The sequence below is a fragment of the Seriola dumerili genome, unplaced genomic scaffold (genome assembly GCF_002260705.1).
Source record: "Seriola dumerili isolate Sdu_G_001 unplaced genomic scaffold, Sdu_1.0 BDQW01000161.1, whole genome shotgun sequence".
Taxonomy (NCBI): domain Eukaryota; kingdom Metazoa; phylum Chordata; class Actinopteri; order Carangiformes; family Carangidae; genus Seriola; species Seriola dumerili.
In genome coordinates, this window is record NW_019174416.1 from 537,576 (window position 1) to 555,407 (window position 17,832).

The window sequence follows — 17,832 nt, forward strand, 5'->3', positions numbered from 1 at the left end:
TAACCTTATTTTGGCTCACAGCTTATTTCATTCTCTTCTGTCAGGGTACAATGGAGGAGAAGATTTATGAGCGGCAGGTAACCAAACAGTCGTTGTCATTCCGGGTGGTGGACCAGCAGCAGATTGAGAGGCATTTTACAATGAACGAACTGGCTGAGCTCTACACCTTTGAGCCGGACTTGCTGGATGATCCCTCAGAGAAGAAAAGCAAGAAAGCCACACCCATGCTCCCTAAGGTGAACATGCATATCTGTATGCTATTTAGCTGTTCAGACTGTTTTAAAATTATGTTTTGATACTGGACTAGGCATCTTTTTAGGAATTAAATTTAGGATAAATCAGACGTGTAATTGGTCTTTGACGAACCACTGACTGAGATTTCATGGTTTTCTTTAGACTAATCCCCAAAGGAAATGCTCAAAAGCAAGCTGAAACCTATTAACAGTAGTAAAATAGTCTTTTATCCTTCAACAAACATGGCACAGAATGCCATTTTAAATGCCAAGCTTGTTTTTCCAAACTTGCACCAAGTAGTGTGTTCTTTCTTTTGAAGTTTAGCACTTGAGTGATAAACTGTTATTTAGACCCAATGCCAGCTTGTATCCTGCTTGGCCTTTCTGGGATCTTTCTGTTTCTTCTTGTTTCCTTTCATAATCCTGCACTCGCCTCTTCTATCCTTAATGCAGGTGCTGTGTCACTATTTGGGCCCCCTGGGGTTTAATAAGAACACACATCCCTTACATGGGCCATCCAACCCCGCACAGCTGCACAGATTTGTCTGTTTACTGCTATTTACTAAATAGTCTTCTTATTGCAACATTGCCGCTGCCCTGCTATAAACCTGCACTCCTCTTTTTTTTTTTCTGTTTTCATTCATTCCTTGCTGTATTTTACTTCTCTGGTGATCTTTGAATTACTCCCATCCTTTCCTACTCCTTCCCTTTTGCCGGTCTTGGGGTTTATCCACATCATCTTAAGTGGTTTTCCCTCCTTGTTTTGGTTTGACCTGGGTTACTCTGTAAACAGAATGGATAAAAAACACTGTATATCCAACCCAGTTGCTCTTTCACTGGACAGTCGAGAGGCCTTTCAGTGCACCTTGATGAAAAATCTGTTTCCCATTTACACTGTCAAAAGATCTTTATCGCTATTCCCTTCATGAGCATTAACAGGTAGGAGCACTGCATGAATCCACTCAGCCACCAGCTGATATCATCGCTCTCACCTTCTATATTCCTCTTAAGCTCAAGTAGCCGACTTAGAGCTCAGCGGCGCACAGTTGGAGATTTGAAGAGGAAAGATGTGTTCATTGAGCCGCGGCCTGTTAGATGTGTATGATCTTTAATGAGCCCAGTGACATTTATGTGACACAGTATTAAAGACGGAGAGGCTGACAAGCTCTTTAACAAGCCGACCTGTTTTGGCCAGGGGGTTAACTATGATGTGGCAGCAGGACTGCAGTATTACGGAAGGAATTTGCCGTCTGGAATGATGTGAAGATGAGTCAGACACCCTCCATCACTTTCAGCCAACAACGCTCTGCTCAGAAGGAGAGAATGATTCGAGCAACAGTAGAAAGAGTTTTGTACTTCTTCTCCTTAGCTCTTCACACTGGGAAGTGTTGTTTTCTCTGCCAGAGAGGGCATATTGCTTTAAAACTTGGGGCGCATGCCACAGAGGCAGTGGTTGATATTTGTGTTTCTCGTGTAGAAGGGAAAACTCAATACAGAATTGTGTTCTCTGTTATCACTCAGTTTCTCCTGTTAAGCCTCTTTTTATGTTCTCTACTTGCTTATATCCCACCGCTGTCATTACTGCACCTCCCTCATCTCCTATCCTGCCTTCATTTCCACTCCCCCTCAGCCTTTTTCACGCTTATGTCCCCACTCTCTTCCCACGTCCACCATTACCCCACCCCTGCTTCTCCCAGCCATCCTCACAACCATCTGTTGCCCTGACTCGCCACTCTGCCTCTGAATGTTCAAAGCGAGCTCAGTAAAGTTGTTTTTCTTTTTCTCCCTCTGGCTTCCACTGCGTGATGAAGGGTCATTATTTAAACCCCTTCTTTTAAAGATGTCTCTCCGCTCTTCAGAGAAACTAATTGGAGACAAAGGAAGCAGGCGCACTTCCCCCTAATGACAAAGAAGATCCTCGCAACCCAGACATGAGATTTTGACATCCCACCCACCCTTACCTATTTCCTGTTCATCATACTTGTATCTTCCATCTGCCATGTGGCCACTAGCACAAAGGGCAGTGTGCATGGTTAGTTTGTGGACAATTTTTATACAACTCTCTGCAGTGTTCCCTGCAAATGTTGCTGCATTGAACACTGTCGGTCAGGCTGGCAGGCTGTGGGCATACCTCACCTCACTATATGTGCTCTCAGCAGGTGACGACTGCAGTGGTCATTAGGCACTGTCAGGTACACGGAAAGGCTGCGGCAACACAGCATAGACAGGAGCAGACTGGAGCAATAAGCCACACCATGTTTGTCTCATTAGGGGTAGGAAGTCACTATGACCTTAAAGGAAAATTCCCCCTTGAACACTCTTAAAGCATTATATATCATCAGTCAGTGATGATCAGTGGAGTCTAGGACTTATTTTGTGAGTGGTGTGGTGTTCCCACCCTCAACCTACCTGGATACGTGGTTTCTCACACACTTCCCAGAATGCTCTTCGTCGGCTACCAGAAACATGCCTGAGCTTGTTGCATTGCAGGTGGAGAGAGCTCTAATGACAGTAACAGCAAGTCTCCGCATTGGTGCGGTTGAGAAAATAAGAGAGCCGTGGGCCTCGTTTGCTGTGCTCAGTCTGTGGGGACTACGGTCTGTGGAGATATTGGTGACTCTTGTATGATCTATTTCTGTATGGTTGTTGAAAAACAACACGGAATAAGATAATTGTAGAAATGTTTGTTTGTTTAAACAGTGTTGTAGTACATGACGTACAGCAGTCTAGTGTAATCGCCTAAAATATTGCTAGAACATATTGAGAGATGTTATTTGGTTGATTGAACAGCTTCTGAAACCCTTTTCTTCCACACCTTTCTGACATCAGACTTGAGGGAGCTATGTCTTTCTGAACATCTGACCATTTTTGTAACTTAAAAAAACAACAATCTGGCATTCACACCCACTTCACGCCATAACTTATCAGGCTTTTTTTCTTTACACAATATTTAGGTCACTTTTTTTATCTGACTACTGAGTTCGACACTCTTCCAGGAGAGACTGATTGAAAATATGTGCTGTTATCCTTTGAAATCTCACATCCCCCAACCCCTCTCTCGTTCTTTCTCTATCATCTTTGATGATAGGCTTTTCACCCTGTGGGGAACAGCCCTTTACATCCAATTTGAACTGAGCAACACTTCTCACTCCCACACTCCCAACTACTACAGCTAGTGCACAGCCTTCTCACTTGAGCGGAGACGTATACAGTGACGTAATGATGTGGCTCTCTAGCTGGGAAAAGCAAACCTGTTCTTAGAAGGTTTGCAAGTTGAACCAACTCTGAACTGGCACCAACATCATCCCAGAACTAGCTCAAGGTTTGCGTTGGTGGAAAGGGGGTAATTGACTCGTCATGAATCCTTCCTGACCTGGCCTTCTAGCTCCAGTTGGCTGGGCCTTATAGTGAGCTTTAGTAAAAACACACACCCCTACCATTGCTAGCTGAGGCTTGTTTTTATAGGAATGTGGTATGTTTATTGTCTTTGTTTAGCCCTTTGTGACATGCATGATTTTGTTTCTTTGCTAGCTGACTGACAGCTAGATAAACCCTCTAACTTGTATGCAGGCCCTGAAGGGTGTAAAGACAACGTGGTCCTGAGGGCAGGGGTGATCTCCTGATGTAAGGCACTGCGCCCATAGTTTCTACAGAGGAACTGTTTAGAGTACACCAGTAGGGTTTTGTGTATCATTTTTGTGCAGGTGGGGGAGAGAGAGTTTTTACAGGCTATGTTTAGATATTACAAATATCTCAACCACTCTCATTTCTCCTATCTTGGCCCCTCTGTTGCTGTGGTTAACGCACCTGTGCATCAAAAACAGTTTCTGGCAGACAGTCACTTTGAATACTTAGAAAAAGTCCTGAACAACTCGAGAAAGCAGTTGTTATAGTTGGACAACTGAGAATCTCTGTCATTTTCCCACTTTAAGGCTTGTTTTTCTCCATTATTGTCTCGTGTTCTCTCCGTCTGTTTCACTCTTTCATGTTGCAGTCCAATCAAACGTTTATTTTTCCACTATATCTTTCCAACCTTACTACCTTTCATCTCTGCACATTTAATGCCTCCTGTGTGGTGTTTTTCTCTGTTTAGTAGAGGTTTATTGTTATGGCAGTGACAGAAATAAAATGAAACAGTGACTGTAGAGGCAAAGTAAAGGCATTCTTAACTCAGTAAGTGGCCGTTTAGGTGTGGGACATGGGGTTAACATGGTTGAGAATGTTCTCAGCTCGAGAAAGTATCTGATAACACGGCCAAAAATCCTGCCTGCATACAACCCACACCTATTAATGCAGGCGGGTGTTTAATTGCATCAGACCTTTTACAGTTAAGCGTCACCTAAAGTCCATTGGTAAAGTACGTGTGGGTGCCTGTGCCAAGTTGTAAAGTCTACATGAGGCCCACTTATGTCGACTCCCAAGTTTTCATCTTTGTGATGTGAGAGCTGCCGAGTTTGAAAACTGCTTTACATCATTTATGGACTGCTGGCAGGGTAGCCATTTTCATAATATATACATGTACAAGGGTTTGGCTTAAGAAGGGCATAAATTGTTCTCTCAGAAAAGGGCTTCATACAGTGGTACATGTCATGCATGTTCGATGCCTTGTTTGATTGGTATACCAATTCTAACACTAAGTTTTTGTCTGACCCGATGCTAAATAAAAGGCACTTTTTACACAAACGTGCAGTTGAGAATCAAGACGGCTATCACCAGGCCCTCGCTGGGACCGAATCTGTTCAGATCATTCAGTCTTCAGCTTTTCCTCAGACATTGCTTGCCACCTCTGTGATTATATCTGAAAACAAACATGCACACTGTGATGCCAAATACCAAAATTCCTTTCTAGATTTCACGCTTTAGAAATACTCATCCTGCTCCCATATTTCTTCTCAGAGAGGGAAAAAAATCCAAATCGAGTTGAGTAGGGTAATTTACTTCTTTCTCTCTGTGAGCATCTGCCCACCCAGCGTCTCTTGCGTTCTCTTTTCCCCTGCAGTAAAGCGATAGGCTTTTCCATGGAGCTCCATAAGGATGACAATAGCCCAGGTCAGGTTACCTACAATCATTAGTGCTGGCTCGGGACGCACAAACACACTGAGCGCAGCAGGATGGGAGATGGACCGGACCACCCCAGAGCCATTACTGATGGGGATTACTTAGGTATCCCGGAATACACTGGGTTCCAGTGGGAGAGTCTGCACTGTCATTTGACCTGCAACTCCACTGACCCGTTACCCGGTCGACAGTCAGAAGCTCTCTTCTTTCATGCTGTTGAATAAAACCTGCACACACTTTGTACACGCTCAACAAGTTTCACCTTTTTCCATACATAGCTTAAACTTTAGTAGTTAAAAGTAATAAAGTACAGCATTAACCAAAAATAAAAACAAATTCACCACTCTTGTCCTTTAACAAGGCTATGACTTTTACACAGCAAACGGGCAAGAAGCTGCCAGCTCTTCTGTGGATTTGGGCCTGTTGGCTGTAGTTGTCATTGACTTAAAAATAATTCAGTTCAAGCTGCCTTACTTAAGAATCAACGGCAAGCTGTGCAAAGTATTGCAGGAGTTGACTTGTCCCTTTTTAAAACAATGGAAATTCCTGATTCTGTGATGCAAAAGACTTTTGTTTGTTTGTTTTTTGCGTCATAGTGAGAAGTACCTGCCATCATTCTCCTCCTTCAGACAGGACAACAGACCAGTTGCAAAGCAGAGTGGTGGAAATTTGTAGATCATTATTTTTTATTTTTATTTATTATTTTATTATTATTATTATTTTATGGGGAACTTTGACTGAAAAATCAGTTTGCCCAGATGGAAGTCTGAGTGGCCACTGGATAATCCTTATTGTCAGGACTGAGTCAGATTTGGACTTTGTCATGCTATGCATGTTGTGTCTATATACCAGTGCCAACATAAGTGCCTGTGCTGGCATCTACTGTGGCCTTTATTTGACCTTGTGCTCACCTACTTTGGCAGAACAAACCACGATGGATGCCTTTTATCCAAGTCAGGCCAACAGGCTCTCCTGTGCTTTTATGTCCTAATTAGAGAGCAAAGGACCAGCTGAATCGCTGGCTGTGCCTCTGCTCCAAAATGTCTGGTCGTTCAGGGGTGGCCTGGTTTTGTCGTGATTGAGTGTGATGGCTGGGAAACATAAACATGTGTCAGTGAGGAGCACAATCAGATCCAGAGCCCAAGTTTTGGAGGTTGATAGGTATGTGGGTGAGAAGCTCTTTTGGCATTTACCTGTTTCAGCCACCTTTTCTGTCACTCTGGAGTTGCAGGAACCTAAATATAGGTTCTTATGTAGTTTTCTTCTTGTTGCCCACTTCGACCCCTTTGAGGGATCCAGTTTCACTCCGTCTGGCCTGGTGTTTATTTTCAGTTTATTCAGTACAGGTTTGCAATCACTGCTTAATTTCATAGTGAGCTGTTTGTTTTGTATTTTGTCCTCCTTAATACCAATGACATCTATGATTAATTTTGTTTGCAACTTCACACTCGTTGACACACTTCAAAATGAAAAGGAGAAAAGCATGGGAGTAGTGCAGTGCCCCTCTATGAATTGGTCCATGTGGAGGTTAATGATGCAACTTCTATATGATGTTTGTTTCCAGATTACAAAGTTCCAGTTTAATGTAAAGCTAAGTCGAGACAAAGAAAAGCAAACGTGCTGCAGAGAGAGTAATTTAAACCATGTTTGTGTGAGTGGAGCCTGGCCCAGCTCTCTTAATTTTACTCAGGTATTGTTTTCAATAACAATGTAGTCATAGAAACTTGAGTCCAAAAAAAAACATTTATTTATTTATTTTGTTTTTTTACATTTCATTTTAATCCTCTAACAGGCAAATCCAGGTTTTTTCTTTTTCTTAAATCAATGTGTTAGGTTGGATTCAATTTGGGGAAGTTTGTTTAACCTCTCGGAAGTTTGTTTGACCTCTCGAAAGTCTGAGGGGTAAGATGATTTGGAAAAAAAACTTCCAACAGAGCAAGAGATCTAAATAAAATTTGATTAAAAGATTCTGTGTGCTGTTTGCAGCTCTCAGAACATTTTATTAAGAAACACATTGTTTTAATTCAGAGAAAAAACCTACCTCTGTTCAACCCTCCGTGTTCTTGCTGCATTCTTTGTTGTTTTTTTTGTTTGTTTTTTTCTTGTAATTAATAGCTGTTGATAAAAGCAATCTGATTCCAATCTGAATATGCCAAAAAGAAAGAATTTGTGCTGCTAGTCTGAATAAATGTATAGTAACCTTCACGACTCTGGAGGCCAGCGAGGCCTTGCTCAGCTTCCCCAGAGCCAACGCCCAACGCTGCAGTGATGACTTATAACCCACTGTGACCCTTTCCATCTTTTTGTCATCTTCCCTGCTGTAGGATCCCGTCCTGGCTGAGATGCTGCAGAACAATAAGGACCAGATTGCATGTTACCATGAACACGACTCCCTGCTGGACCACAAGGAGGAGGAGGCCCTGAGCGAGGAGGATCGCAAGGCTGCATGGGCTGAATATGAAGCAGAGAAAAAGGTAGGCGAGGAGAAAAACACATATACAGACAGAGATGCACGGTGGCATATATACCAGTTCCAAAGTCAAAGACACACACACACACACACACACACACACACACACACACACACACACACACACACACACCACACCACACCACACAGCCGTTGTGTCCATCATTCTCCCGAGTCATTGACATCAAAGTGCAAGGTGAGCTAAGCAAGGCCCCAGTTTTGTTTGTCAGGATGTGTGAGTTACTGTTGGATCTGTATAATTCCCCCCACCCCCCCACCCCTTACTCCAGTGATTGTCATTTTGACCCATCATCAGGCTAGTGATCCGCAGTATAAATCACTGCGGCTGTCCAAGCAGTGTCGGGGCTACTTTCTGTAAGTACATGGGTCCACAGAGGGTCAGGGACTCCTTCTGTCTGTGCTACACTCTTTACTTTTCTCTCTTTTCCTCCCCCACTGTCCCCTCCTCTTCCCTCTCCTTTCTTTTAGGACAAATCAATGGGCAATTAGTGGGGTTTATTTGGAGAAGTTGGGGGGGGGGGCTTGATGTAAGAGAGCAGGAGCAGGTCTCTTCTCCCCCCTGTGTAATCCTAGATTCTAATTCACTCTAATGATTATTTGTCCAACACACACTCCCTCCTCTGCCCTCTGTGTGCCTTAAGCGGCTTTTCCCTCCAAGCTCCTCTTCTTTTCAAGAGAACAGAGGGTTCCCAGTCGCAGGAAAAACAGTGGCGCTGAGGTCGAATGTGAGGATTTCAATTGCGTTCGCATCACTGCAATCTGTCATACACTAAAGATGCAGAAGTAGTCACTTTCAGCCATGAGAGGCTGTTCAGTATCACGCTGTATACTCTGAGATTTGTAGGAGAAACAACTGGAACGTAACCTGGCCTCTGCTAATGTCTTCACAACTTATGGGTTGGCCGGTGGTGGCCAGGGAAGGCTAAGTGTATGAATATCAGATTTGCAACTCAGGAAATGGGAAAAACTGTAAGAACATGATCAGGTGCCCAAAACTAAACTGAACCCAGGAGCACTCTGCCTCACTGGGATGACTTCAGCTTGGTTCAGAGCTTAGCGAGGCTCATGTCATAAATTTAGATTTCAGACGTTTGAGTTTTGGAAATGAAGTCAAGTCTAGATTTTGTGTCTGTCTGTCTGAAGATGTTTGAGGTTTGCACAGCATCTGAGGATGCACGCTAAGTCCAAAAGTTGCTGCTTGTTAATGGCAAATCCAAAAGTGAAGAGTGAGTGTGTGTGTGCTTAGACGTTCATGTGTGTTGTGGCTCTGTGGTTGTTTTGAGGTTTTGTACTGTTTAGGCCTGCACACCTGTCTCTGACCAAGTCCAAAGACCCCAACTGGCCCCCAACACACACACACACACACACACACACACACACACACACACACACACACACACACACACACACACACACACACACACACACACACACACACACCGGATGGCCAGATTACAGGGCACAGGAAAACCATCTGCAGCAGCTCAATTACACACAAACATCGGCATCCTGCTGGCCTTTACTGGGACAGGACTGTTTACCTCAGGTCACTACTCTCTCTCTCTTTCTTTTTCTCTCACTTAGATACACACACACACACACACACATAGACAAGCGTTTAATACAAGCGGAGCAGGCTGATATCAGGAAACTTGTTGCTTTTGCAGAGTGAAACAAGTTGAATGTGTAAAGAGTTGAAAACTACCAGTCACTGTGTGAATGAGCTTGACAGGCGACATGAACTGTCGTCTCTGGTCGACCACAGTGACACAATCTCTCCCTTCATGCCCTTGGTGGCTCTTAACACCTGCCTAATTGATGTGTACTGTCTTTCATCTATCAGGGTCTGTCCATGAGGACCAACTACCAGTCATCATACTCCCACATGGACATGGGCAACTCCAGCTACTTCTCCTACAACGTGGCGGCTCTGGCCTCCATGACCAACCAGCAGCTGGAGGTAAGTAATGAGCTCCACATGCCCCTCTCCTGCCTCACACTCCTCTGTCTCCTTCCCCCACGGCATGGCGCCCCACATTCCTCAGACCCCACTGCTAATTGTGACAACAGTCTAGTAGCCACCGAGCCCAGCTCTGCCCCGCTCCTCCACCCACTGGTTCGTAATACTCCATGTCTGGGGCAGCAGCTATTTATACACAGTGTCACATCTGACTGACGGAGAGGACAAAAAAGCCTGAGAGGCGATTTGTATTTTTCATTAAGGAAGTCAAATGTGTGTAAAACAAAGGTGTATAATTATGGCATGTAAGAAATTGTGTTGTTTCAGCTCTCTTTTTGTAAGCAGACAGACTCTCATAAACTTGTGACTTGTGATTCAACAACGCAGCATCCCCTTCTTAAGGAGACCATATCAGATTTTGGAGCTTAAAATCATCAAACATGCTGATGGAGCTAAAGCTACCACCATATTAGCTGACTACAGTGTATTGCTAATGTGTCGCCTATTTTCACATTCAGCGCACACCGAGCAGGATTAGCATTTACTGGAGTCCTGTTTCCAGTCACCTGATGAATGCAAATCTAATATTTACACCCCTTTTAGCTTTGTATTCACCAACTCCTGAGAATTTCCCCACTAGCCAGTTGCTAACTGTCTGATATTTGGTTCCAGGCAGAGTTGATCAATTATGGCTTTTTTGCTGGGAGTAGTAAGACTGAACAGCTTTGTAAATATGTGGGTTCTAAAAACAAAACAATGAGCTAAAAGAATTTCTGCAGAGCTGCACATGTCAGTGTGACTATGAATGATGGTCTTGACATAACTCGTTTGATTTAATGATAATCTCAAAAATATTGATTAATGCAAATTTAATCATCCATGTTATCATCCACAGTTATGTATCCATCGTTTATGATGAAAATTGTCCCTTGTTTCATATTTTCCATCTCCTTCATTTGTTTTCAGGACCTTATAAACCAGGGACGACAGAAAGTCATTGAAGCAACAAATGCACTTAAGACTTTATCACGGGAGTCACTGGAGGACACAATCGCCAGAGTGGTGAGGCTTCTAAATCACTCTTCAGTCAATATAATCTTGATAACTATTGTTGGAGCAAGAATCTTTATTTGTCAAAAGAAGAATTTTAAACAAGTCCTCTTTCTGTCACTGGACTGCAGCATGATTATAGTTGTTATGGTGGTTGAGGTCAACGTGTGAGCTGTTGTCTTCCCCCACAGTGGAAGGAGAATCCGGCACTCACGGAGAATCAGGTCCAATCTATGGCTCTGGGACGACAGGCCAGTGTGGAGCTGGAGATCAAGCGCAGGGAAGCCATTTACAGGGAGGTTCTCACCAGGCAGCAGACGGTAAGAACTGCTTACTAGAAGACAATATGTGTTGTCATCATTTTACTAGCAAACTACGCTATTTAAATATGAAAAACAAACTGTAGCATTTAGAACTGGGACATACTGGCAAAACTCTACATTACAATACTTTTTGGTGATGATACAATTTTAATGGTTCTTAAAGGAGATATGTACCCATAAAGTTTAATGTGCATATCACGACCAAGCAAGTAGAAGCATTTGTTCATTCACTCTTCAAGAACAGTCTAATAGGTTCAGAAAGTTATGTAATACAGTCTACTAGATAAAAAAGGACACAGCACATCAGCTACGATGTTTGCCCAGTCCTAGTTAAATATATTTACCTGGAGAAGCTTAAAACTGGACAGGCAGTACTTGTATCTGATTTCTGTCTTTGTCTCGGGTCCCCTTACAGACTCTTAAGCTGCCTACACACTATGAAATTTCATCAGTCTTATAAGTTTACTGTAGGCCACACTGTGCAATGTCGATTTAATAAACTGTAAAGTCTGCATACATCAACCTTGAAGTTGTACAATGATTAACACCTGAATTGTAGGCTAGGATGCAAGTCATTATACAAGAATAAAACGTCATCAGTGTGCGTCATCCGTCTGCGCCGGTATAGTGATCAACAATGGAGCTAAGCAAGAATCCAGCTCTTGCAATAGTGGAATTTATGTGTATGGAAAAGAATCCAAGGAAGAAGAAGAGGAGGAGGAGATTGTGGATCCAGTTGTGGATAGGGAAAAGAGGCCAACTTGCCAACTTGGGATGCCAATTTTGAGAAGAGAGCTTGAGATAAGTATTTTTTAGCATACACAATGTACATAGCCATTTAGGTCGATAATTAAATAAGACATTACATTCTACCTTGGTGATGTCATTTTGTCATATATGGCCAGTTTTCGATGTATGTTGTTTTTATTGTCCATTATCTTCACATGTGCTTTAGAGATGTGAGGTCTTCTGCTGGCTGGTTGTTACTTAATTACAGTAGTAATTTTATAGTTAGTTGTAGTTACTTGAACTGTCTCTTTGTGTTTGTGTTTGCCCAGCTGATGATGTTCGTGCAGAAGCTGATCACCAACAGGAAAGTGCAAGAGCAGCAGCTGGCCATGGCTAACCAGGCCAGCTACCTGAACCAGCTGGCCATGCAGAACGGCATGATGGGAGGCGGCGGACTCAGCCAGATGGACCTGCTGGGGCTTTACCAACAGCTCCACGGCCTGGGCTCCCATCAGGGCATGGGCAAGAATCCTGGGCCTTCCAAGGGCCTGTAGGTCAGAGGGACTCTTCCACAGCCCCCACCCTCCCACCCCCTTCCCACTCAGCTAGCTGGCTCCCAGTGGCCCAGTCCAAGAGTGGCCCTGTAACAACACACTGTGAGACCGCTGAGAGCTCAAAGCAAACCGGTGCACCATGCAGAGGGTGGAGTAGTTTTGAGACTAGTTTGCTGTCCACTGGGGCCTCAAGTGGGATAGACTCTCAGTCCTTTATTCTGTAGTTCACTGAGAGAAGGTGGAATATAATGTATAAATGACTGTATGAAAGATCTGTTAGGAAGTTCAACAGGAAAAAAAATGTATATACCGCCTTAATGTTATTCAAGTTCTATATCTTCATTTTTCATGTATTTAAAGACAAACGAGTTTTACCCCCAATGCTTTTGAGCATTGTATTGTTTCCCCTTAAGAGGGTTTTCCTTATTATTTAAACTCAGTTTTTTATACAGTTTTAAAATGCCTAACTAAACCTGAGTGGGACCAGTGTCGTTGGTGACAGGACTCTATGATGTAAGGCTCTACAAGATTATTAGCACCAGTAGATTCCTCCACCAATATCACCAACAGCTGTTGATTCTGCAAAGTCCTGCTCTTTTTGGGAGATAGAATAAACTGATAAGTCAACAAAAACATAAAAAAACATAAAAAATTATGGCCTTATATTTGTTTCCTAAAAAAAAGCTCTGTAAAGTTCTGAGATTTGAGATTTGTTGAGAACCTTTTCTATTATGCTTTTAAGTGTTTACATTAGTTGTCACTGAACATGGTATTGGAATGCTTGTGTTGTTCAAAACTGCCTGCCCGTTCCTATGACCTTTTTGTAACATCATTCTCATCGTCATGTGTTGTCTAGCATAGCACTGTGCGTCCTGTTCATTGTTTATGTTCCACTTGTGTTGATCCCAAGCTGGGGTGACTGACTGGGTCTCACAAAGCAAAACCACTTCAGCCACGTATCACAGGGCCCAAAACGTTTCCCTTTACTCGTCTGTCACAGTTTGAGATGTGTGTTTCAGCTTGGACTTGGTTGGAGGAAGTAAAGACTGGAAATTTTTATTATATCTGGCTGATTTGTGTCGTCTGCTTTGTGAGAAACTGCCCTCCTGGACACTAGTCTCACCAGACAGGCACCCAGACTACCTGTATTCTACTTTGGCACATTCTTGCTTCTAAATGCTTAAACTGGTGTAGCTGTTAAACATGAGGAATATGTACATTTCTCATGAAGAGACGCCTGTTGTCTCTAGTTGGCTCCTGTGTTTGCACAAGGTGTATTTCATAAGTGTAGAGAAACTTTTTTGCCCTCCTCTAAGAATGTTCTTATGTTAGCAAATACACCAACCTGATTTGCCATGAATCTGATCTGCTATTATCTTGATAAGTATTTAATATAACATTTAATAAAGTGACCAAAAGGATGAGCAACTCCTGTGTTTGAGTTATTTGTTGTTAAGCAGTCTGCATTCCTTTCCACTGACTGAATTTATGGTGGGGAATGTTGGTAGGAGATTTGTTAATTCTTATTTAGTATTGTAGGTCTTCCACTTTTTATTACACATCTGCATGATAACGTGTCTAAAGCCTGACTAATGGTGAATGGTTAAGGTTTATATCGATATCCGATTTGTAAGACTCTGCATACTCTTGCATATCAACAACAAAATATTGGCCAGTATTTTTTTTTGAGCATTTTGTACCTTTTTATTAGACAGTTGACAGAAGAAAATGAGTTGAGACAGATGGGGAATGACAAAGCTCCCCAGCCAGCTTTGAACCAGGGATGTATCCCATTACTGATGTATTGTACCAGTCGATTTATGTTACGTGTCAAGCTTTAAACATGCAGTCAGTAACCGGGAAACTGCAGGTTTATGTTAAACTGAGGAATAGTTTGACATTTTCTAAAATATGCTTATTTGCTTTCTTGCCAAGAGTAGCATAAAAAAGATTTATGCCACTTGTGTCTGTATGCTAAATGCTTCAGCCAGCAGCTGGTTAGCCTAGTTTAGCATAATAACTAGAAAGGGGGAAACAGCTAGCCTGGCTGTGTCCAAAGGTAACAACAAAATCTTCCTGGTTTGCCAGACAACCTGAAGAGACTTTGCGAAGCCATTGAGCCTGACCAAAAACTACATAACCCCCTGTAAAAGCACAACTATGTTTTTACACTTGGGTTTATGTACAAGGTTAAATAATTTATGATGTCCTAACTAGTGAGCTTTTAGGTGCAGGTGGGTATATTTATGTTGCCTTTTATCAGAGCCAGGCTAGCTTTTCCTCCCTGCTTTCAGTATTTATGCTAAGCTAACTGTCTTCTGGTTCCAGTTTCATATTTACCATTCAGATATGAGAGTGGTATCTATCTTCCCATGTCATCAAGAAATCTACAGAACTACTCCTCAACAGTTAGGAAGCAGCTAACTGATAACATCATGATGCACCGTCCCTCTATTTCACACCCACAGTACTAAGTGCCTTTTGTCCCACTCTCTTCTCCCTTCAATCTTTCATCTATTTTTCCCTCTCCCGGTATTGTTTTCATTTCTCAGTCTGCCAGGGTTTTCCCCTGCATGTCTTTGGCTTTTCCATTCCCTCCCCCCAGGGGAGCTTGCTCTCACAGCTTACAGATATCTGCCAGTGGAGAAACATTACAACTATTGCAGATGTTGAAATGTTGATCCCATCCCCTCTTAGCCCCAGATTACCACCACTCCAGGTTTGCAGCACATCCCTGCTGGTTCTCTGTGCAGCAGGCAGCTGTTTCTGTCCATTGAAAAGACCCGCTGCAGACTACACTATAGTGCAGTCTGTGAGGCCCCTACAGTGAACAACCAATCACTGCCCTTAATCCATGCTGATGTGTAAAGCCAATTAGGAGTCGGGATCCAGTTGCATAAGGAATCTGATTTTGTACGGTGGATGTAGGCTGACTAAGACCTTATGGAGACAGAGAAGGCCTGTGCACATTACTTGGTAAAGGGTTTATGAGGGCAAATTGGCATGGGATTGTATGGGTGTTCTCTTTTGCGGGGAAAAAAAGTCTGCTGTATCTTTTTACCCAATTTTCTCTGAGTCTTTTGGAGAGCAGGACAAAGTGCCACAAGGGCACTGCTTTTAAAGACATTACATGTGATAAGATGTATTTTAATAAAAATGAGCAGGGTGCATAATGATGGTCTTTCAGTAGTGCTAACTTACATCAGCAAAGCCGAAATAGTTTTTGATCAGACTAAGAAAAGATACTTTTTAATAAAGGTCTATTCATTATCAGGTGAAAAACAAAAACTTTGACATCATGGTGATGCTAGGTGAAAAGTCAGGGGATCACCTAAGTCAGCAGGATCCATCTTCCGGGGACCTTGAATGTCTGTATAAGATTTTCTAGCAATCCATCCAACAGTTGATTTATTTCAATCTGGACCAAAGTGGTGACACACCCACATTGCCATTCATAGAGCCACACGGCCAGCATGACTGAAACCAAAAGGAAAGAAATGCAACATTCACATAGATATCTATATCTGGTTTTAATTGGTACATCAGATTTTAATCCAAGCAAAAATAGTCGGTCACAATGAGTTCTCGATAGCAGGACAATTTTATTGTCATGTTCATTGCAGTTCTTCATTTTTTTGTTTGTTTTTTTGGTGTAATTTCAGTAGAATCTACAGTCCAGATAACTTCAAGTTCATTACAAAATAAAGTCTTTGCAATAAATAAATATATAGATTTATATTTATACTTTATATGTAGAAAATAAATATATTGTACATCTTATAAATAGGATCACCCATATGTACACCTCAGCTGCTTGCATTTTTAATAATGTTCCTGACACTCTGAACATTACAAGTCACCATCCTTATTCTTTACAAACTCAGTCAGAGAAGTGCTTTTGTCCCCAGCTTAATCACTTGTTTTGCACACAACTCCTACAGGATGCTGCTTGATATTTGATATGAATTTGATCATTAGACTTGTCATTACATGGGAGACCAAGTGAGCCTACAGTTGGGACTGGGGGTGTGCAGTAAGTGCTCTTTCATCTATCTCACATTCATCATAGAGATTTTATATCCCCACTTTCATCTTTGATTTTGAAGACAATTTAATTAAACTCCAGTTCCCCTATGTAACAGTTTATTCTCTGCCTCATAGACATTCTTCTTACAGACTCTTTAGTACCTGACTATCCAAACCTGCCACTTAACCTGCATGTAGCACACAGTTTGTGTATTTCTGACCCTTACCTTCTGTCTATCTATCTCCATGCATGTGGAATGTGCCCTTTCTCACATTAAACATTACCATGACTGTGTATAGTGCGTGACAAATGCACCGTGTGACATCTGTAGTGCTTTCAGTTTCCTTTTGGAGCTTCTAAAAGTCTCTTCTCTGTTCTCATAGTCAACCATTCACTTTTTCTCCCCACCAGCTTAGTGCTACTCAAAACTGCCAAGAGCCACGACTCCATTTGTCATTGCATGTCACTTCAGCGTCTACACATCTACCTCTAAAAAGTGGTTATTGAGAAAACATGGCACCTGATGTAATTGTCCCGACCACCCCATAGCTGGGCAGTCATGTGGGCCTCCTTTGTCCATGTCCGTAGTGGTTTTACAAGACAACTTTCCCTCCTCTCTGAGGTCACAAGTCCACTACAGAAGCAAAGAAGCAACATCCAGGAACATGCACAATGTTTATGTCAGTGCTGTACGTGCTTGGTAGTGGGGCTGAGGTGCAAACACAGTGACCTCAGGGGGGGTTGAGGGTAAACAGTTCTGTACCAGGTCCAAAATATCCACAACACCCCCCCTCTCCTCTTCTTTTATTTCTGTTCCTCCCAATGTAACCAGCTCTCCAAGTATAAGCGCTGGTCACCTGTATTGGAATAAGTCCCTGTATGCTTGAGGGATCTTTTCAATCTCCACCGGCCTGGGTAAGAAGTGGGTGAGTTTCTGGTGTTTTTTAGTCCTGCCGCCCTCCCTGGGCGAGCCATCCTTGTTTAAGGCCACGTAGTAGAAGCGTCCTGTGTCTGTGTGATTGTACAGAGTTGAAGCGTAGGTGTTGTACCAGTTCTCCTCAAACTGCTCCCTGAACACACATTCTGCTGTCAGCTTCTTCTGCAGGAGAGAAAACAACCCATTAGTCACATGCTGAAGTCGTGCTTGCACGGCACTGACTGAGAAGGGAAACAAATGAGTACAATTTGCAATAACAGAAAGATTAAAGAGACATCAAAATGCAGATGAGACTGAGATGAATGATGCTGTTTTGCATGCAGATGCTCCACTGTTACTGGTGTACTTGTTTATGTATGTCATTAACTCTTTTGCACTGCACTTGAAAGCTGAAGTGAACCAGAGGAAGCTCATCTAGGCAGGTGCTCATTATGACAAAAGAGGGGAAGTCATTACGAGCGGCTTTTCAG

General features: G+C 42.7%; 2 protein-coding genes across 2 annotated transcripts in view; one reads left to right on the forward strand and one right to left on the reverse strand.

Moving 5' to 3' along the window:
• The window catches only part of atrx (ATRX, chromatin remodeler), a 30,512-nt gene extending 16,686 nt beyond the window's left edge, over positions 1 to 13,826 (forward strand). Inside the window, exons 29-34 of the mRNA XM_022751801.1 lie at positions 45 to 236; positions 7,616 to 7,765; positions 9,626 to 9,742; positions 10,709 to 10,804; positions 10,984 to 11,112; positions 12,174 to 13,826. Coding sequence (XP_022607522.1) covers positions 45 to 236; positions 7,616 to 7,765; positions 9,626 to 9,742; positions 10,709 to 10,804; positions 10,984 to 11,112; positions 12,174 to 12,398 — 909 coding nt within the window. The 3' untranslated portion in view covers positions 12,399 to 13,826. The remainder of the gene's footprint in view (positions 1 to 44; positions 237 to 7,615; positions 7,766 to 9,625; positions 9,743 to 10,708; positions 10,805 to 10,983; positions 11,113 to 12,173) is intronic.
• A 3,452-nt stretch (positions 13,827 to 17,278) lies between these two features.
• fgf16 (fibroblast growth factor 16) overlaps positions 17,279 to 17,832 on the reverse strand; it is a 4,523-nt gene continuing 3,969 nt past the window's right edge. The window contains exon 3 of the mRNA XM_022751986.1: positions 17,279 to 17,524. Within this exon, the coding sequence (XP_022607707.1) occupies positions 17,279 to 17,524 (246 nt within the window). The remainder of the gene's footprint in view (positions 17,525 to 17,832) is intronic.